Genomic DNA, 22,354 nt, shown 5'->3' with positions numbered 1-22,354 from the left:
CTATGGACAAGTACACCAAGGTCCCCCTGACCCTCTGTACTTCCTAGGGTCTTAGCATCCTTTGCATTTTCCCTTGCCTTGTTAGCCCTCCCAAAATGCATCACCTCACACTTCTCAGGATTAAATTCCATTTGCCACTGCTCTGCCCATCTTACCAGCCCATCTATATTGTCCCGTAATCTATGGCTTTCCTCTTTACTATTTATGACACCACCAATTTTCGTGTCATTTGCGAACTTACTGATCATACCTCCTATATTGAAGTCTAAATCATTAATGTACACTACAAACAGCAAGAGTCCCAGCACCGATCCTTGTGGTACACCACTGGTCACAGGCTTCCAATCACAAAAACAACCCTCAACCATTACCCTCTGCCTCCTGCCACTAAGCCAACTTTGGATTCAATTTGCCAAATGGCCCTTGATCCCATGGGATCTTACCTTCTTAACCAATCTCCCATGCGGGACCTTAACAAAAGCCTTACTGAGGTCCATGTAGACTACACCAACTGCGTTACCCTCATCTACACATCTAGTCAACTCCTCGAAAAATTCAATCAAATTTGTTAGACAAGATCTCCCCCTGAGAAAGCCATGCTGACTATCCCTGATTAATCCCTGCCTCTCCAAGTGGAGATTAATCCTCAAAATTTTTTCCAATAGCTTCCCTACCACGGATGTTAGACTCACCGGCCTGTAATTACCTGGTTTATCCCTGCTACCCTTCTTGAATAATGGTACCACATTCGCCGTCCTCCAGTCCACTGGTACCTCTCCTGTGGCCAGAGAGGATTTGAAAATTTGTGTCAGAGCCCCTGCAATATCCTCACATAACAGCCTGGGTATTTTATTTGGGGATAAAAAGTATATGATCGGTAACCGGGTAAACATTTAAATATATGTTGTGACCTGTGGAGAGGTGGAACTCGAAAAGACAGTGCACTCCTCCTGCCTCAGTCATAACACACCTTTTTAGAAACATTCTTAATTCTTCGCATTCATCTTTCCTGATGGGACCATGGATACTTCCCAAATCTGGGCAGAAGATTTCCATTATTACTGTTCTATGATTTATTAGCAGCCTACCCAAAGTTGATGCAGATCCATTCCCCAAACTTCTGTAACTGCTGAGGGCTATTTACACAAGAACATAAGAAATAGGAGCTGGAGTAGGCCAGTGATGTCCGTTCATCAGACTCAACTAATGGCTTCCAGAGGACTCCAGAACAAGGGGGCATAACCTTAAAATTAGAGCCTGACCATTCAGAAGTGATGTCAGGAAGCACTTATTCACACAAAGGGTAGTGAAAGTCCAGAACACCCTCCCCCAAAAAACTGTTGAGCCTGGGGTCAATTAAAAATTTCAAAACTGAGATTCAGAGATTTTTGTTGGGTATTGGGGAATATGGAACCAAGGCACAAAGATGAAGTTAAGGTACAAATCAGCAACAATGTAACTGAATGGCAGAACATGCTCAAGGGCTGAATAGCCTACTCCTGTTCCTCTGTAACAGGGTAGAGGGGCTGAACGGCCTCCTCCTGTTCTTATGCTCCTCATGTGCTGGGGTATTGAGACATACAAGGCAGGAAAGCCTTTGGTTAAACCCCAGCCTGTGGTGAATTAATACATTTCAGCTGCAGACGTCATTGACAAGCTGGGGTGGATTGGAGGTGATGGATATAGCTGGCATCAACATTCATTGAAACATTAAAAAATAGGAGCAGGAGTAGGCCATTCAGCCCTTCGAGCCTGCTCCACCATTCATTATGATCATGGCTGATCATCCAACTCAGTAACCTGTTCCCGCTTTTGCCCCATACCCTTTGATCCCTTTAGACCCAAGAGCTATATCTAACTCCTTTTTGAAAACATACAATGTTTTGGCCTCAACTGCTTTCTGTGGTAGCAAATTCCACAGGCTCACCACACTCTGGGTGAAGAAATTTCTCCTCATGATCAGTCCTGAATGGTTTACCCCATATCCTTAGACTATGACCCCTGGTTCTGGACCCCCCACCATCGGGAACATCCTTCCTGCATCTACCTTGTCAAGTCCTGTTAGAATTTTATAGGTTTCTATGAGATCCTCCCTCACTCTTCTGAACTCCAGAGAATATAATCCTAACCGTCTCAATCTCTCCTCATAGGTTAGTCCCACCATTCCAGGAATCAGTCTGGTAAACCTTCGCTGCACTCCCTCTATAGCAAGAACATCCTTCCTCAGATAAGGAGACTAAAACTGCACACAATATTCCAGGTATGACCTCACCAATGCCCTGTATAATTGCAGCAAGACATCCCTGCTCCTGTACTCGAATCCTCTCTCTATGAAGGCCAACATACCATTTGCCTTTTTTACCGCCTGTTGCACCTGCATGCTTACCTTCAGCGACTGGTGTACGAGGACACCCAGGTCTCGCTGCATATTCCCCTTTCTCAGTTTATAGCCGTTCAGATAATAATCTGCCTTCCTGTTTTAGCTACCAAAGTGGATAACTTCACATTTATCCACATTATACTGCATCTGCCATGCATTAGCCCACTCACTCAACTTATCCAAATCACCCTGAAGCCTCTCTGCATCCTCCTCACAACTCACCCTCCCAACCAGTTTTGTGTCATCTGCAAATTTGGAGATATTACATTTAGTTCCCTCATCTAAATCATTAATATATATATTGTGAATAGCTGGGGTCCTAGCACCGATCCCTGCGGTACCCCACTAGTCACTGCCTGCCATTCTGAAACAGACCCATTTATCCCTACTTTTTGTTTCGTGTCTGCCAACCAATTTTCTATCCATCACAATACACTACCCCAAATCCCATGCGCTTTAATTTTACACGCTAATCTCTTATGTGGGACTTTGTTGAAAGCCTTCTGAAAGTCCAAACAAACCACATCCACTGGCTTCCCCTCATCATCAACTCTACAAGTTACATCCTTGAAGAATTCTAGTAGATTTGTCAAGCATAATTTCCCTTTCGTAAATCCATGCTGACTCTGACCGATTCTACCACTGTTCTCCAAGTGCTCTGCTATAAAATCTTTGATAATGGACTCTAGAATTCCTGGGCTGGCGGGGTGGGGAATAAATATTGTCCAGTCTTCCTGCTACTGACCCTTGCTGGTTGTGTGTCTGTGGATGTGAGGTGAATTCAGGATGAGCTGTGCAGTTGAAGAATGAGGAATAATCTATTTGGGGCAGCACAGTGGCGCAGTGGTTAGCACTGCAGCCTCACAGCTCCAGGGACCCGGGTTCGATTCTGGGCACTGCCTGTGTGGAGTTTGCAAGTTCTCCCTGTGTCTGCGTGGGTTTTCTCCGGGTGCTCCGGTTTCCTCCCACAAGCCAAAAGACTTGCAGGTTGATAGGTAAATTGGCCATTATAAATTGTCACTAGTATAGGTAGGTGGTAGGGAAATATAGGGACAGATGGGGATGTTTGGTAGGAATGTAGGATTAGTATAAATGGGTGGTTGATGGTCGGCACAGACTCGGTGGGCCGAAGGGCCTGTTTCAGTGCTGTATCTCTAATCTAATCTAATCTAATCATACCACTTTCGCCAGCTTGAATTCTCCCTCCAAAAATTTGATAAGATTACAATTGGTTTCTGCTTCCGAGCCATTTATGTAAGAAATGATGGAATGAATGTGTCCTCTCCCTCATTATAATTTACTCTAACTTGATCAGATGATCTTGTGCCATGCTACTTATTGCATGACCCATTCTCTTACTGCCTTTTACTCCTATGGTCAAGAATAGGGATGTGAAATAGTGCAGCTGGAATCCAGTGTTGGCATCAAGCACTTCAAGATTAGTTGTGGCACTTTTGGATGTCATGCTGGTGTCAGCAGTTACCCATGAGCAATATCACAAGAGATCAGATAGTTTGGGTAAAAGTACGAGTGTGTAGAAACTGCATTTACTTAGTGGATTACCACATTTTCAGGATGCCCCAGAGGGCTTCACATCCAATGAATTACTCTTTGAAGTGAAATTGCTGTAGTTTCTATTTTGCTATTATTTAGATGTTTTAGATTTAGAGATACAGCACTGAAACAGGCCCTTCGGCCCACCGAGTCTGTGCCGACCATTAACCACCCATTTATCCTGATCCTACACTAATCCCATATTCCTACCACATCCTCACCTGTCCCTATATTCCCCTGCCACCTACTGAGACTCGTGACAATTTATAATGGCCAATTCACCTATCAACCTGCAAGTCTTTTGGCTGTGGGAGGAAACCGCAGCACCCGGAGGAAACCCACGCAGACACAGGGAGAACTTGCAAACTCCACACAGGCAGTACCCAGAATTGAACCCGGGTCGCTGGAGCTGTGAGGCTGCGGTGCTAACCACTGCGCCATTGTGCTTACATTTACATGGTTTAGGGATTCTACTGTCTGTGTGTTGGTGTTTTCAAATACCAGAGTTAGGGTAAAAGTATTCTGTGATATGCCAAGCAGTGATTTAAAAAAAACCTTGGTATATAGAAACAAGGGTGGGCACCACTTGAACTTCCATACTCTGAACTTAATGGGCAGAGATGACACAACACATGTCAAAGGTCTGGCAAAGGTCACTAAATCCTTGAGCCTCTTTCAGCGGTTAACATGAACCAGAGGTGATTCTTAAGAATGTTGCCAACCAGGCAGTCGAACCTTCATCGACTAAGGCTGGCAAAGGAAGAGAGAGGAAACTAAGCTGCTCAGAATGCCAATTGGATCAGCACTGGGGCATTATGGAGGCATGAAAGCCTTAGAGAAGGTGGTGAAGCAATGGTATTACCATTCAGTATCACCATCTCCAAGTTACATGGCCACCCTCACTGACTTACCTCAGAAATATGTTTGACAATGGGTTCCTTCGGTTAAAGGTAGGGACGGGGAACTTTCAAACTCATACCATGGCCACCCTTACCTATTTTTATTTTTGTGAGCACTAACTATTCGTTCCTTTCTTGTTTGCAACTTTGAACAAAAGTTCGATCTTTGATCATGCATTATTATTACAGTCTTTGGAATGGACAATAAATCAGGAGGGAGAAAGACACTTTAGACACATAGACTGGTCTCTATGCTAGTCTGTAGCATTACTTTTAGAAAGGGATATTTCTGTTTACCTGTCATTTCAATAATCATGGTGATTAAAAATTAATTATTTTGATTTCATCCTTCTCCCCATTCAAGCCATTGGGAGCATGTGCCCTGAATCTTTCATTCATTTAAGGCTATTTATCATTGAAGTCATGCTTGCATATCTTCCCAACCACTATATTAAACAGAGACACAACATTGCAATCCATCCAAGGGACACAAGTAAACAAGCCTAGGGAATTATTTTCAATAGTGATCTTTATTATTTTGTGAAATTGGCAATTTGAGGCTCTTTCCACAAGTAATATATCAAACAATAAATATCAATTAACCTGCACAAATAATGCTCTGTTAAAAAGTTCCAACAAAGGTAATGACATTTATTCATGCCATTCAACTGTATCAAAATGTATAAATAAAAACGCGCTTGCTATGTTTGATGATAGTAACGGCGTCCAAACTGCTCAGCATTGAGAGAGTGACCTTCTGCTTTACTTGCTTTTTGCTTTGACCATGCTCTTGAACTCTGGAACATAAACAAATGTTTTCAGGATGAATGTGTTTGTAAAGTTCTTTTGAAAATGTCACAAGTACAAAGTTTGCATTTGTCCCAAACCATCAGTTCAATCTGAAGCATTGCCTTTTCATTGTTGCTGAAATCTTCTGATTGCACTGCAAATTCATTTAGCTGGTGCTTGGTTGACCCAGATTTGGTTCCTGGTCTGTGCTGAGTTTTAGCTTAGCTCAACTAAGGGTGTTTGGGGGCTGTGTGGTATTACAATTGGAATCAGTGCCCCCACCTCCACCCAGGTTATAGAATGGATACACAATCAGACAGGACTTCTGTGCTCGAGATGTCGATGCTCCATCATTGAGTCTTTTCAAGACTGAGATCGTTAGAGTTTTGATCTCTCAAGGCATCAAGGGATATGAGGAGCGGGCAGGAAAGTGGAGTTGAGATAGAAGATCTGTCATGATCGTATTTAATGGTGGAGCAGGCTTAAGGGGCCGAATGGTCTACTTCTGCTGCTATTTCTTATGTTCTTAACACTTAAATACCTGGTTGACATCTAAAGAATAATCATTTTGCTGAGATACTGCAGACCATAAAACCAAAGTCAGCACCTTCAGGGCAGGAATGTTACAAAACTGAAAATAAAAAGGATTCACAACAGCTACGATAAAGTAGAACTGAATCTAGTACTCCAAATTGTCACAGACCACCCAATATTATCTTTGCTTATTGTTAAAATTCTGCAGAAAAGTATGTTTTGTAAACGTGCTTAACGCACCATCAACTCCGATCTTGCCATCATGATCAGTATCTCCAGCATCAAGGAACGCCTGGGTCTCAGAATCATTCAGTTCCCGTGCAGTGGGACAAAAGCTCTTCAGGAACTGACTAAAAGAAGAAAAGCAACCAAGTCAGTCACCTACATTGCAACAGTGACTACACTTCAAAAGTAATCCATTGGTGTATCCTGAGATTAAGGTGATATATTGATGCAAGCACTTTCTTTAGTGTTGCATATACTATATTTATATTTAATATTATATTAAATTGGCCTTAATCAGGATGGCAAACAAAATGAGTGTCTTAAATATTCAGACATCTATTCACATACAATCAATTCAAAGTCTTTTGTAATTTACACACTTTTTGCAAGAGTAATGCTTTTCCCATCACAGTTTGCTGATAACACCCTCTCATCATGAGCAATGCCACAGGACATCTGCTAGTCATGTAGTGAAATACTGATGTGCATCAGTCACGCTTGAGTGTCGCAATTTGTCACACACAGTGCTTAAAACAGTACCAAACAGAAGAAAAAACAATCTTATCCAATCAACAGGAGAATATCCCCAGCAATAGAATATAAATTCACAATTGACCTCAGGATATTCTTCATAGCAATTAGCCTCTAATTGACCTGAAACTGGTGTGAAGCAATTTTTTTTTTTTTAAAGTATTTTTTAAATCAAGAAAGTTCCCAGATAGTTGGGCAGAGGTCGGTACGCCAGACAACAACAGCACCACCCTTATCTGCAGGTTTGATGACAATGTCGGGGTCAGATCCGAGAGAAAGGAGTGCGGAGTTCCCAGATAGTTTCTATTACAGCCCACTTTTTTTTTTAAACCAACTTTATCAATCTCATTAGACCTCTGCAAGAGTTTCGGCACACAAGAAAAACACCACATTGTCCCAGCACAGAGCATGTGGTGCAGCCAGCGGTATTACTTGCTGCCACGGCCTCCCACCACCCTGCAGCAAATAAGTGGTGCCAAAACCTCGTTCAGGTTTAGTCTCCCATTTGCCCTTCCAGCAATGGTCATGAATGAAAGCCAAGAGGACTTGTAACCAAATGTTTCCCCAAGGTTTGAGATTACACAAACTAGGATTGTACGCACTGGAAGTTAAAAGATTAAAGTGTGATTTGATTGAAGTTTTCACGATATTGAGGGGAACTGATAGGGTCGAGAGAGAGAAAAACTATTTCTGGTGATTGGAGAGTCTAGGACTAGGGGGTATAGTCAAAAAATTAGAGCCAGATGCCTCAGGAGTGAGATTAGGAAACACTTCGACACACAAAGGCTGGCAGAAGTTTGGAACTCTCTTCCGCAAACAGCAATTGATGCTCGATCAATTGTTAATTTTAAATCTGAGATTGATAGATTTTTGTTCGTCAAAGGTATTAAGGGATATGGGGCAAAGGCAGGTATATGAAGTTTGGTTGCAGATCAGCCATGACCTCAGTGAATGCTGGAACAGGCTCCAGGCGCTGAATGGCCTCCTCCTGTTCCTGTCTTCCCCTCTTATCATGACTTCTCCTTAAAGTAATTTCAGGAGAGGAAAAGAAAGACCAATCTGATGAGGACAGCTCCATTTCAAAAAGAAATGAATACTAAAGAATGAAGATGGGAGGGGTGGTGGGGGGGGGGGGGGGGGGGAGGTGGGGGAAGAGTACATTTCACATAAACAAGGATAAAGCCATAAATGAATCGAAAAAGGTCTCTCATTCGCCGGTATCTCTGTTCCAAGACAGTCCAATATTGTGGTAGCAGAGTCAAGACAGCCATTACATGCATAGATATGATGAGGTTTTTTTTAAACTCTTTCATGGGATGTGGGTGTCACTGACAAGGCCAGCATTTGTTGCCCATCCCTAATTGCCCTTGACAATAGCTTGCTAGGCCATTTCAGAGGGCAGTTAAGAGTCAACCACACTGCCGTGGGTCTGGAGTCACATGTAGGCCAGACCAGGTAAGGATGGCAGATTTCCTTCCCTAAAGGACATTAGTGAACCGGATGGGTTCTTTACGACAATCGATGATAGTTTCAAGGCAGCATTACTGAGACGAGCTTTCAATTCCAGATTTTTATTAATTAATTGAATCGAAATTCCACCAGCTGCTGTGGTGGGATTTGAACCCATGCCCCCAGGGCATTAGCCCAGGCCTCTGGATTACTAGTTGAGCAACATTACCACTGTGCCACCATCTCCCCTGTAAATATAGATGAGATCAGCAATGAGTATTCAGTATGCAATCTAGTAATCGGCACTGTACAGCAAAATAAGTGGGACAATAAGAGTGGGTTCCTACCTCAGCTCTTCTCTCTCAATGAACCCACTCTGATCCTTGTCGACGATGTTGAAAACTGCAGTGAGGTCAGCATCTGATTTCTGGTTCAGGCCGCTAGTTACGAAGAATGTCTTATAATTGAATGTACCTGTTATTGGGAGAGAGAGAGAGAGAGCGAAAAAAAAAAGTTGCAAGAGAACGATATGACCCAAGAGCCCCTTTTTGCAATGAATTCTTGAATCCCCCTTTGCTAAAAAAAACCCCCTCCTCGCCCTGGTGAAGATTTGGGTGGGATCATTTCCCCAATCCATTAGCTCTCAAAAATCAGCATTTTCAAATTCCTGGTTCAACCATTCTTAATCCGACTGAATAATATTATTAATGACTTGGCAATGGCATGTCCCCTAGCCTTGGACTCGTTTAATCTAAACATTTCTGAAGGTTGAAGTAGCCATTTGTTCTTTACATGGGACCAATTTCAGAATAATGTCTGAGAGATTTCCTGGTCTAGAATCATTGAACTGTCTGAATTTTTCTTTTGTTTAAAAAAAAATCACATCTGATCAACCGTGAAGAATTGGAACCATCTACTGGTTTCAGCTAAGCTACTGTATAATAAAAATGAAATACTTCACCTGCACATTCAGCCAAAGCTTTGGTGATGTCATGAGGGTCGAGTACCGAGGTCATGGACATTGTGATTATACTGGAAAATAACAATGAAAAGGATCAGTCACTCACTGTTGTCGCTTGTGCATTCCCTATGGGCACAATAACATTTTTTTCTTAACTTAAAAAAAGACTCCTCTCTACACCTTCTTAGCAAGAATCCCGTTATTTTTTATATATATGTTTGAGAAGTTGCAGTATCGTATTTCCACTTGCGGTGTGGTTTCTTGGTCAATGGAGTCTTGGTTTGTTCCACTTCTCTTGGGACGAGTGAGCAGGTTCCCTTTGCATGAAGAGGTCGTCGAAGAACGAACTCTCGCCAACCGCACCTTCTGTGGAGGATGGCTGGTCAACTTTCAAAGCTCCAATGATATATACACCAGCTTGCACGGTTTCCCCACCCCCCCCCAAGTGTCCATCCTTAAATTTATTTTGGCATCCCAAGGCAGCCAGAGCGGTTGAAGAAACTACGAAGACCCAAGCAGGGGTTTTTTTCTTCTTCTTATTGATGTTGGTTGCTTGTTGGATGGGCTGATTCCGCCTCGAAAAGACCTGAAGGAAGAGTGAGAGGAGTCTGGTACAACTCACCTGTTCTGTGGATCTTCTACCCTTTCAAACGGCAAGTCAGGAGATGAAGAGAGCAAGTGCAGCGTATTGCTCTGATGTGAGCTGCTCTTTATATACCCTTCATTTTGCCAGGCGTTTGCAGAATTCAAATTTCAGCGTCATCCCGGCTCCTTAAACACGGAGAAGGGATCAGTGTCAAATGAACTTACCAGCTAATCACTTTCTTCAATCTATTTTTATCTGAACAGAGTTTATATTTAATAGTAATCAATAACATCATAGCTCCAGCGATTCCTCCTGAAAGACTGAGGGAGATTTGCATTTTCCCAACTGTTACACAAAAAAAACAAATGAAATTATTAATAGAGTCGTTTAAAAGGATAAATGACCAAAACGAAATGCTGCCTGGAATTGTCGCTAACTGGATAATACATTAAACATTGCACCACACGCACGATGAATTCAAATGATACATGCTCTTTTTTTTTGGAATGAACAACAGGAATTTTGCCTGCAATGCAAATTTGCTGTACCTTTATGTGATACAAGCATAGAAAGACTTACTGCGCTGAAGCAAGCCATTCGGCCTGTCGTGTCCACCCATTACAGAAGATGTCCTTCTTCCAAATCCTAGTTTGTAAATGGAATCAGAGTGTTATTGAGTTGGATTAGTCAGCAGCTGCATTGTTGTACTGCCGTGGATTCAATTCAAATCATAGAATGATGTGGCACAGAAAGAGGCCATTTGGCCCACTGTGCCTGTGCTGGCTCTTTTGAAAGAGCTATCCAATTAGTCCCACTCGCCTGTCCTTTCCCTATAGCCTTGAAATGTTTTTCCCTTCAAGTATTTATTTAATTCCCTTTTGTAAGTTACTATTGAATCTCTTCCACCGCCCTTTCAGGCAGTGTATTCCAGATCACAATCACTGCATAGAAAAAAACTCATCTCACCTTTGGTTAGAACCATAGAAAAATTACAGCACAGAAGGAGGCCATTCAACCCACCATGTCCATGCTGGCTGAAAAAACTAGCTGCCCAACCTAATCCCATCTGCCAGCACCAGATCTATAGTCTTGCCGGTTACAGCACTTCAGGTGCATGTCCAGATACCTTTTAAACGAGTTGAGGGTTTCTGCCTCCACCACTGTTCCAGGCAGTGAATTCCAGACACCCACCACCATCTGGGTGAAAAAGTTTTTCCTCATGTCTCCTCTAATCCTTCTACCAATCACCTTAAATCTGTGCCCCCTGGTAATTGACCTCTCCGCTAGGAGAAACAGGTCCTTCCTGTTTACACTATCTAGGCCCCTCATAATTGTATACACCTCAATTAAGTCACCCCCAGCCTCCTCTATTCTAAGGAAAGCAATCCTAGCCTATCCAATCTTTCCTCATAGCTGCAACTTTTGAGCCCTGGCAACATTCTTGTAAATCTCCTCTGCACTCTCTCCAGAGCAACTATGTCCTTCCTGTAACGTGGTGACCAGAACTGTACGCAATACTTCAACTGCGGCCTAACCTGTGTTTTATACAGTTCCAGCATTACATCCTTATTACATTACATTCTTTTGCCAATGACCATAAATCTGTGTCCTCTGGCTTCTAACCCTTCTGCTGCTGGATACACTTTCTCCTTATTTACTCAATCAAAATCCTTCACAATCTTGATCACCTCTATTAAATCATTCCCTGCTCTGAGGTTATTGAGGCTTTGAAGCCAATTCAGCTGGTACCAGTCAACTCTTGTGTTCAAATTTTCAATTGACCTCCAGCCTGAACAGCTTTTTAGGGAAGAATGTTCCAGATTTCCTCTACCCTATATGTAAAGAAATGCTTCCTGATATCACCCTGAAATGGTCTAGTTCTATCTTTATGGCTACACCCCCTGTGTTGGACCTGTTCACCATTGGAAATAATTTCTCTATCCATCCTACTGAACTTCTTTAATCAACTTGAACACCTCAGTTAGATCACCCCACAAGCTTGTATACTCAAGTGAATAGTGAGTGTGAGTAAATTTTTTTTAAAAAATTCATTCATGGGATGTGGGCGACGCTGGCCAGGCCAGCATTTATTGCCCATCCCTAATTGCCCTTGAGAAGATGGTGGTGAGCTGCCTTCTTGAACCGCTGCAGTCCATTTGGGGTAGGTATACCCACAGTGCTGTTAGGAAGGGAGTTCCAGGATTTTGACCCAGCGACAGTGAAGGAACAGCGATATAGTTCCAAGTGAGGATGGTGTGTGACTTGGACGGGAACTTGCAGGTGGTAGTGTTCCCATGTATTTGCTGCCCTTGTCTTTCTAATTGGTAGAGGTCGCAGGTTTGGAAGGTGCCGTCTAAGGAGTCTTGGTGCATTGCTGCAGTGCATCTTGTAGATGGTACACACTGCTGCCACTGTGCGTCAGTGGTGGAGGGAGTGAATGTTTGTAGATGGGGTGCCAATCAAGCGGGCTGCTTTGTTCTGGAGCTTCTTGAGTGTTGTTGGAGCTGCACCCATCCAGGCAAGTGGAGAGTATTCCATCACACTCCTGACTTGTGCCTTGTAGATGGTGGACAGGCTTTGGGGAGTCAGGAGGTGAGTTATCCGCCTCAGGATTCCTAGCCTCTGACCTGCTCTTGTAGCCACAGTATTTATATGGCTACTCCAGTTCAGTTTTCGGTCAATGGTAGCCCCTAGGATGTTGATAGTGGGGGATTCAGCGATGGTAATGAGGGAGAAAACAGATTAGATAGAATCCTAGAATGAGACAGCACAAAAGGTGGGCATTTGGCCTACTGTGTCTGTGCCAGCTCTTTGAAAGAGCTATTCAAGTATTCCTATTACCCTGTTTTTTCCTTGCAGCCCTGGAATTTTTTTCCCTTCAAATATCTATCCAATTCTCTTTCGACAGCTGCTCTTGAATCTGCTTCTACCACTCTTTGAAGCAGCACATTCTAGATCACAACAAGTTATTATGTAAAAAAAAAGATTCTTCGTCTCACCAGATGAGTAACTTTATGTTGGAGAGAAACATTGAACAGCCCAGTGTATATTGTGTAGATGTGCACTACAATGATGTAAACTTACTGTGACATGTGTGTCCAATCTCTTTATTGCTGCTTATGATCTCTCTCATTCATTTCTTATCAATTGTGTCTCTCCCAGTCTGTTTCATTTCTCCAATTCTTTAATTAAAATAACCTTCCTTTCCCCCCCTCTCCCCACCACCATCTCCAGGTCTAAGAGAGCAGGTTGCATAGACTAGCCTTGCATTCCCTTGAGCTGAGCTGTTGAGACTAGGTCAACTGAAAATTTCAAAACTGAGATGATAGATTTGTGTTAGGTAAAGGTATTAAAAGATTAAAAGTTAGGTAGATGGAGTTAATAATATACAGATCAACCATGATCTAATTGAATGGGAGAACTAGCATCAAGGGGCTGAATGGCCTACTCCTGTTCCTATGTTCTGTGCAACCTAACTCCATTACTTTTACTAATTTAATTAACTTATTTTACCGGAAAATAAACATTAAGCACCAAGCTCCTACATATGAATAAACAGAATAAACAGAATTATCATAAACAGAACTGCCCATGTATCTAATTACTAACATGAATGTATTTTGCATTATTTGATCCACAGAGTATAAAGATAAATTTGAGAGTGTATGTGTCCTTGTTACTGATAGCAACCATGAATAACCTTGGAATGAATGTTGGCAATTCATATTGCAAAGCTGCTTGCAGTTGGCCCAATCTACACAGTGATCAGAGTTCAACATCTTTTTGAGTTGTTGTTTTTCTCTGAATACAGTATGCAACAACATTATTATTGTTAGCTGCGGCTCAGTGGGTATCACCCTGACCTCTGACTCAGACCACAGACTTGAGCACAAAAGCTAGAGTGACACTCCACTGCAGTATTGAGGGATTGCTGCAGTGTCAGAGCTGCTGAAGTCATGAAAATTGCTATCATAGAATAGCACAGCAAATAAGGAGACCATTTGGCCCATCATGTCTGCACTAGCTCTTTCAAAGAGCAATCCAGTTAGGTCCAATCCCCTGTTCTTTCCCCAGATCCCTGCACCTCTTTCTCCTTCAAGTATTTATCCAATTCCCTTTTGAAGGCTGCGAACAAATCTGTATCCACCACCCTAATAAATCACCTGTTACCTTTCTGTGCTCCAAGGAGAACAACCTCAGTTTTTTCAGTCTATCCACGTAACTGTATTCCCTCAGACCTGGAACCATTCTAGTAAATCTCTTCAATATAAATGCAAGTCCTTCTTTCTACAATTTGAGCAGAAGACCTTTGGTTCATTTCACCCAACCATCCAACATCTATTCTTCTGTAATATACTGAATTGATTAAATTGATCCCTTGAGAGAACAGAAATGTATCTACTTTCCTTTTGAAACCCTGTATAATTTCTTGTTTAACAACCTACATGGCCAATTTGTTCCATATGTTGATCACCCTTTTTGCACAATTAAAATAGTTGCCCAATTAATTTGGTTTCCTTTCATTGCAATCTGGTTCTGGAACTCAGCCAATGACAGAAAACTGTGTATAATTCCAGTTTACCAAATCTTGTCACAATCTTAGCGATTTCAGTGAACTCACCCTAAGGACCTTGGTGCCTGATTTTAACTTTTGGCCCAGAACGGGAGGTTGGTGGGGTGAGCTTGCCTGTCACCCATTGCTCACCTGTTGTTGCTGCCTTGGTTCACTCCACCAGATTAATGCCCATGAGGTGAAGTGGAAAGTTTACCCTTTTTTTCTTAACAAGAACTCCGCCTTGGTACTGTAGAATGTGGGACCACACCACCAACAATAAGCTTATACTGTCAGCTGTGACTCAGTTTGGCAGCAATATTGTCTCTGAATCTAGGAGATTATGGGTTCAAATCCCATGCTGGACATTTGAGCACATAATCTAGCCTGACACTTCAGAATAGAGGATTTTTGGATGAGATGTTAAATTGAGGCCCCATCCATCAATTTATGCACAGTGATGTCCCATGAACAACCAATAAAAAAAAATGACTAAATGTAATCTGTTTTAGGGACGTTCGTTGAGGGATAAATATTAATCAGGCCACTGGGGAGAACTCCCCTGCTCTTCTTTGAAAAGTGCCATAGGATCTTTTACATCGACCTCGATTTAACATCTCATAATAAACATTCCTGGATAGAAAAGGTATGTGACATAAATAGCTGTAGGTGTGAAACTGACTTTAATAATTCAGTGATTAACACTGTACTAGCACAGCTAACGATTTGGTTCATGTGGTATTGGAACATGTTTGATGAGAGAGAAACTGCGGAGCAGATTGATAGTGGAACTGCATAATGAATTCATAGTTAATCCATACTATTGCCATCCTAGCAGGAGAAAGTACTCTTCCCAACGGGGAGAGGGAATGAGGAATGCTGGTGATGCCTCACAAATTAGAGGCCTTCCTGTCTACAAAGAGGCAGCTGTCACCATCATTGGCAGGGACACAAAGGAGGATGTTGGCAATGGTAAAGCTGGCAGATGGGGCTGAGCTGCTGATTTGTAGCATGATGCTCATGTAGTGCGGTGTTGCCAAGATTTGCTACAATCATCTGGTGACAAACAGTGATTGAGCGAAATTGTGGTTCTGCTGGGTTTATCGAGATGAATATCTGAAGACCAAACTTTACGTATTTGTGCTAAAGACCTTGGGCCTAGGTTCAGTATTACTAAAAGAGTTAGCACAGTGTTCTGCCATTTGTTGTATTTATATATCCAAGCAGGTTTAAGTTAAATGTTCTATAGCCAAGTGAATTTGTTCTATTGATTTTCTGATAAGGTCTGACGGTTGCTTTTAATAATTTTAATTCAAATCCCTCCATAAGATCATGAGAAATAGAAGCAGGAGTAGACCATATCACCTCTCAAGCCTGCTCCACCATTCAGTAAGATCATGGCTGATCTTCCACATTCACTCCACTTTCCCATCCTGTCCCCATAATCCCTTGGTTGGCATCCTTCCATCTACAAAAGATGATGGACATGCAGCAAACAATTCATTTAAGTGGGGATGTCTTCTCTTGGTGCACCTTTGCTGATGGCTGTGAAGGCCAATCCTTGAGAGGCAGGTTCTGCCACAAGTGCTGCACGTGAAGCTGCCAAGTGACGCTGTGGGTTGTTTTTGATGTTGGCACTTGTTGCCAAGCTGCTGTAGCAACTGGTCATTGTGGTAGTACACACCAGTCCACAGGATGCGTCGGCATTTCCCTCTTTCGCCAGCTAGTGACTCCCAAGTCTGATAGTCGACATTTAGGGTCTTCAGGTCACGTTTGCAAGCATCATTGAAGTGGAGCTTTAGGTGTCCCACCAATCATCTGGCCCCGGCTACCTCACCATGCAGAAAGCCCTTGGGTATGCGACTGTCTTCCATCCTGTGGACGTGTCCGATCCACCGAAGCTGCCTCTGTTTGATTAGTGCCAACACACTTGGGAACTCTGCCTTTGAGAGGACTGCCACATTTGTGATTTTGTCCTGCCAGGATATACCCATAATGCACCACAGACAGTGAAGATGGAAATTATTCAGCTTCTTTTCCTGGTAGCTGTAAGTCATCCACGTTTCACAGCCATACAGCAAGGTGCTGAGAACACAGGCCTTAAAAACCATCAGCTTGGTTCTAAGGGTCAGCTTGGTGTTATTCCATGCGTGTTTCGCAAGTCAGCCAAAGGTGGTAGCTGCTTTCCCTATGCGTGTATCGAGCTCTGCATCAAGGGACAGATTGTCTGTCACCGTGGACCCAAAGTAGCAGAATTTGCGAACCACTTCCAGTGGGGTGTTATTTAGTGTGATCAGGGGCGGCGATGCAACACTTTGTCGCATGTTTTCTAGATGCTTATAGTGAAGGTGAACAAGTTACAGGCATGGGAGAGACAGTCCATGAGTCTTTGTAGCTGAGTTTCCGTGTGAGTGACTAGCGCAGCATCATCAGCATAGAGGAGTTCTCTGATCAGGACGTGATGTGATTTTTTTTTTGTGGTCGGTGTCGCAATCTGCCCAACAATCTATTGATCGCAGTCTTAAATATATTCAATGATTGAGCATTCCCAGTCCTCTGGGGTACAGAATACCATGATCTCGCCCCTTCCTTATCTCTGTAAACTTCTCCAGCCCTACAACCAGTCAGTTTTACATCAGTGGTGGGTATGGTTTTAGAAACAACAATCAAGGAAAAAATTAACAGGCATTTTGAGAGGTTTGAGCTAATTAGGGAGAGCTAACGTGGATCTGTAAAAGGGAGATTGTGTTTGATTAATCTAATTTATTTTTTTGATGAAGTAATGAAGAAGGCTGATGAAGGGAATGAAATGGCGTTGTCTGTATGGATTTTAAGAAAGCATTTGACAAAGTATCACATAAAAGGCTGGTTAGCAAAATTGAGGCTCACGAAATAGGAGGATCTGTGTCAACTTGGATAAAAAAAATTGGCTTAAGGACAGAAAACAGCGAGCCATGGAAAATGGTTGTTCTTCAGACTGGAGGATGGTAGACAATGGTGTTCCCCAAGGGTCAGTGCCAGGATTACTACTTTTTTTGATATATATAAATGACTTTGATGTTGGAATACAGAGTAAAGCTGCAGAATTTGATAATACCAAACAAGGAGGTGTGACATACATGAGGATGATACCAATTGACTGCAATTATTCAAGAAGGTAGGAAGACAAAAAGCGGGAAACTATAGGCCAGTCAGTCTAACATCAGTTGTTGGGAAAATGCTAGAGTCCATTATTAAGGAAGAAATAGAAGAACATTTAGAAAAGCTTAATGCAACCAAACAGAGTCAACATGGTTTTGTGAAAGGGAAATCATGTTTGACAAATTTGCTAGAGTTCTTTGAGGATATAACAAGCAGAGTTGATAAAGGGGAACCAGTAGATGTAATGTATTTGGATTTCCAGAAGGCATTCGATAAGGTGCCACATAAAAGACCATTGCACAAGATAGGAGCTCACGGTATTGGGGGTAATGTATTAACATGGATTGAGGATTGGTTAACTCACAGAAGACAGAGAATCGGGATTAATGGGTCTTTTTCAGGTTGGAAAGACATAACTAGTGGAGTGCTACAAGGATCAGTCCTAGGGCCTCAATTATTTACAATCTATATTAATGACTTGGAGGAGGAGACAGAGTGTAATATATCCAAATTTGTTGATGATACAAAAATAGGTGGGAGGACATTTTGTGATGATGACATAAGGAATCTGCAAGGGGATATAGATAGGTTGAGTGAGTGGGCAAAAAAACTTGGCAGATGGAGTTTAATGTAGGAAAATGTGAGGTCATGCACTTTGGTAGGAAGAATCAAAAGGCAGACTATTATTTAAATGGAGAGATACTCCAAAAAAGGGCAGCACAGAGGGATCTGGGTGTTCTTGTGCATGAAACAAAAAGTTAGCATGCAGGTGCAGCAAGTAATTAAGAAGGCAAATGGAATTTTGGCCTTTATTGCTAAGGGGGTTGGAGTTTAAAAATAGGGAAGTCTTGTTACAACTGTACAGGGTGTTGGTGAGGCCGCACCAGGAGTACTGTGTACAGTTTTGGTCCTTGTATTTAAGAAAGGATATACTGGCATTGGAGGCAGTTCAAAAGAGATTCACTAGACTGATTCCTGGGATGAAGAGTTGACTTATCAAGAATGGCTAAACAGGTTAGCCCTTTACTCATTAGAATTTAGAAGAATGAGGGATGATCTTATTGAAACGTACAAGATTCTGAGGGGGCTTGACAGGGTAGATGTTGGGAAGATGTTTCCACTAGTGGGGGAATCTCAAACTAGGGAACATAGTTACAGAATAAGGGGACACTCATTTAAAACTGAGATGCGAAGGAATTTCTTCTCTCAGAGGGTAGTGAATGTCTGGAATTCTCTACCCCAGAGTGTTGTGGAGGCTCAATCACTGGAAGTATTTGAAGAGGAGGTAGATAGATTTTTGAAATATCGGTGAGTTGAGGGCTATGAGGAGCTGGCACCAAAGAGGAGTTGAGGTCTGGGGCAGATTAGTCATGATCTTATTGAATGGTGGGGCAGGCTTGAGGGGCCGAATGGCCTACTCCTGCTCCTATTTCTTATATTCTTATGCAACAGGACATAGATAGGCTAGCAGAATAGGCAGACAAGAGGCAGATGGAATTTGAAACAGAGAAGTGTGAGGTGATGCATTTTGGTAGAAGGGACAGGGGGAGGCACTATAGACCTAATGGCACAGACTGTATAGGGACGGAGGGACCTGGGAGTTTATGGTCATCTCATTCTAATTTTAAAATTATACCCCCTTTTTCTGGATTCCCCTAGATTAGAGGAAATAGTTTTTATGTATCTACCCTACCAAATCCTTTTTATCATTCTAAAGACCCTGATTAGATATGCTAAAGACAAAAGAGTTCAAACCAAGTTTATGCAACCTGTCTATATAACTTAAGCCTCTAAGCCCTGGAATCATTCTGGTGAATCTGCGCTCTACCCCATCCAAGGCCAATATATCTTTCCTGAGGTTCAGTGCCCAAAACGTAAATTCAGATGTGTCTGACAACTGAAGCATAACATCCTCATTTTGTATTCCATCCCCCCTTGAAATCAAGGCCAACATCCCTTTTCTGCTCACAGGCCAATGAATTAACAACAAAACAGAAAATGCAGGAAACACACAGCAGGTGAGGCAGCATCTTTGGAGAGAGATGCAGTGCTACTGTTCATAAGAACATAAGAAATAGAAACTGGAATTAGCCAGATGACCCCTCAAGCCTGTTGTGTCATTCAATAAGATCATGACTGATCTTCTACCTCAACTCCACTTTCCCGCCTTATCGCCATATCCTTTGATCTTGCCTCTGAGTCAGAAGGTTCTGGGTTCAAGTCCCACTCCAGGACTTGAGCAGGAAAATCAAGGCTGAAGCTCCAGTGCAGTATTGAGGGAGTGCTGCACTGTCAGAGGTGCTGTCTTTCAGATGAAATGTTAAACCAGGGCACAGTCTGCCATCTCAGGTGGATGTGAAAGATCCATTGGCACTATTTTGAAGAAGAGCAGAGGAGTGCTCCCTGGAGATAAATATTTATCTCTCAATCAACATCACTAAAACAGATTATCTGGTCATTATCACATTAGCATTTGTGGGAGCTTGCTGTGTGCAACTTAGGTGCTGGATTTCCTGCAATACAACAGTGACAATACTTCGAAATTACTTCATTGGCTGTAAAACCTTTGAGCCATCTGGTGGTCGTGAAAGGCACTATATAAATGCAAGCCTTTCTTTTAGTGTTCAAAAATCTGTTGATCCCTGTCTTGAATATACTCAACAACTAAGCAACCACAGCTGTCTAGGGTAGATAAATTCCAAAGATTCAGAACCCTTTGAGTGAAGAAATTTCTCTCCATCTCAATGCAAAATGACCAACCTCTTATCCTGAGTCTATGACTACTAGTTCTAGATTCACCAGCCAAGGGAAACAGTCTCTCAGCATCCACCCCATCAAATCTCCAAAGAATTTAATACATTTTAATGAAATCACTTCTCATTCTTCCAAACTCCAGGGAGTATAGACCCATTCTACCCAATCTCTCCTCTTAGGACAGCCCTGTCATTCCAGAAATCCATCTAGTGAACCTTGGTTGCACCCTCTCTGAGGCAAGTATATCCTTCCTTAAGTAAGGAGACCAAAACTGTACATAATATTCCAGGTGAGGTCTCACTAAAGCCTTGTACAATTGGAGCAAGACTTACTTACACTTATACTCCAACCAATGCTCCCAATAAGATGTGGGATGCACGGCTATGCAGTAGCCTGAAAGGGGCTGTGCAGGCCTTGTTCTGTGATAAATAATGGTATGTACAGACGTGCAAAACATTCAACATGAAAAAAAAACAGGCTGCACACAACAATAAAATTTGAAAGGGAATATTGCTGCAACCCCTTGCAATAAATGCACTGAGGGCAAGTAGAGACGGTTGAGTGAGGCTCATGGAGTGGGAAGAGGGGAGATTTGAGGGCTAACTCATAAAACTTACTGCCCTGTATATCAAAGGGTCAGATAGTTGATAATGTTGCAGCAATGGGCAACAGGGCACCTGGGTCCTTGGTGAAGAATAGGACAAATAGGCTATTTCCTGAACCAACTGAGATTTAAGGATTGAGAAATCAACAAAGGGCTGAGTAGGAGGATGAATTCAATGTCAAATCAGATAAGAAAGAGAAGTAGAGAGAGGGATAGAAAGATTGGATTAAGAGAGAGAAAAAAGAGACAGAAAGGAAATGTGAAAAAAAGTAAAATTTAAAATTTGACGTTTTAAAAATCTCCGACATGAAAAATGAGACGTCAAGGGTCACTGACCCGAAACGTTAACTCTGCTTCTCTTTTTCACAGATGCTGCCGGACCTGCTGAGTGATTCCAGCATTTCTTGTTTTTATTTCAGATTTCCAGCATCAGCAGTATTTTGCTTTTATTTACGTCAGTTTTAATTGTTCATTTTCCGGGCCAGAGAGGTTGATTGGCAGTCACTAACAATTAGCACTTCATTAAAGGGGTACTTAACCTATTAATTACTCGACTTAACTTTCTGTGGCCAGTTTAATGAACAATTAATGTGCAAATACAAATCGGAGTACAGTGTGTGTTTTCATCCATGCGGAAGAGAAGCGCGCAATTTGATCAGATGTCTGAAAGCATTTAATTCAGGGATGGTCTGAAATAGTGCAAGAATGTGCGGAGCCAGTTAAATCAGTGTAATCACAGCTGGGACCCTGAAACCATATAGCATCCGTCCGAGCTTTCACATAAGTGATAATTATTGCACTCAGTTTCTGGTCTGGGAGTTAGCCCGTACAAGGAGAGTTTTGGCCGCTGGCGTTTTCACAGTTACCGAGAGGGCAGGTTTTTGGAGCGAGGGGAAAAACACATTGCTATATACAGTGAAATACATGTTACAATATCAATAACTGGTGGTTAGAACCATGTATACATGAATAAATAAATATTATACTGTAGGAGGTAATTAGACGTCATTAAAATTGAAAGCCCTAAACGCAGTTTTAAAAAAGTTACATTTAATTATCTTTTCCAAATTTAAATAGATTTTCAATACTTTGATCACTGCATTTTCACTTGGGGCGAGGAGACCATTTATAGCAAACGGACATCAAGAGGTTTGTTACTGGGTTTGCAGAGTTGCAAATTTATTTCGACGCAAACAGGGCTCGATGTTTTATTGGTAATTACATCTTGCCTCTTTGCAAACATTTTTTCACCCAATACCTGGTTAGCAGATTGTGTGAGGAGGCAAAATACTGAGGCCATTTCATTTATATTTTCTTTTCACCTGAGATATGAAACCAGCAGCTGGTCCGCGTATGTCTCTCTCACTTGTCGAACATTTAGGAGTGAACAGTTCT

The 22,354-nt window shown here is 42.2% G+C and overlaps 1 protein-coding gene across 1 annotated transcript; it reads right to left on the bottom strand.

Moving 5' to 3' along the window:
• Window positions 1-5,401: 5,401 nt before the first annotated feature.
• Window positions 5,402-9,983, bottom strand: LOC137383709 (parvalbumin alpha-like). Its single transcript, XM_068056890.1, has 5 exons — window positions 9,945-9,983; window positions 9,323-9,393; window positions 8,709-8,835; window positions 6,397-6,506; window positions 5,402-5,630 (listed from the first exon to the last, which is right to left on the bottom strand). The coding sequence occupies exons 2-5, from the start codon at window positions 9,381-9,383 to the stop codon at window positions 5,596-5,598; spliced, it is 333 nt and encodes a 110-aa protein (XP_067912991.1). The 5' UTR covers window positions 9,384-9,393; window positions 9,945-9,983; the 3' UTR covers window positions 5,402-5,595.
• Between the last annotated feature and the right edge of the window lie 12,371 nt (window positions 9,984-22,354).

Source organism: Heterodontus francisci, chromosome 24, assembly GCF_036365525.1.
Source record: "Heterodontus francisci isolate sHetFra1 chromosome 24, sHetFra1.hap1, whole genome shotgun sequence".
Taxonomy (NCBI): domain Eukaryota; kingdom Metazoa; phylum Chordata; class Chondrichthyes; order Heterodontiformes; family Heterodontidae; genus Heterodontus; species Heterodontus francisci.
Note: the sequence above shows the minus strand (reverse complement) of the source record. Positions and strands in the feature narration are given on the sequence as shown.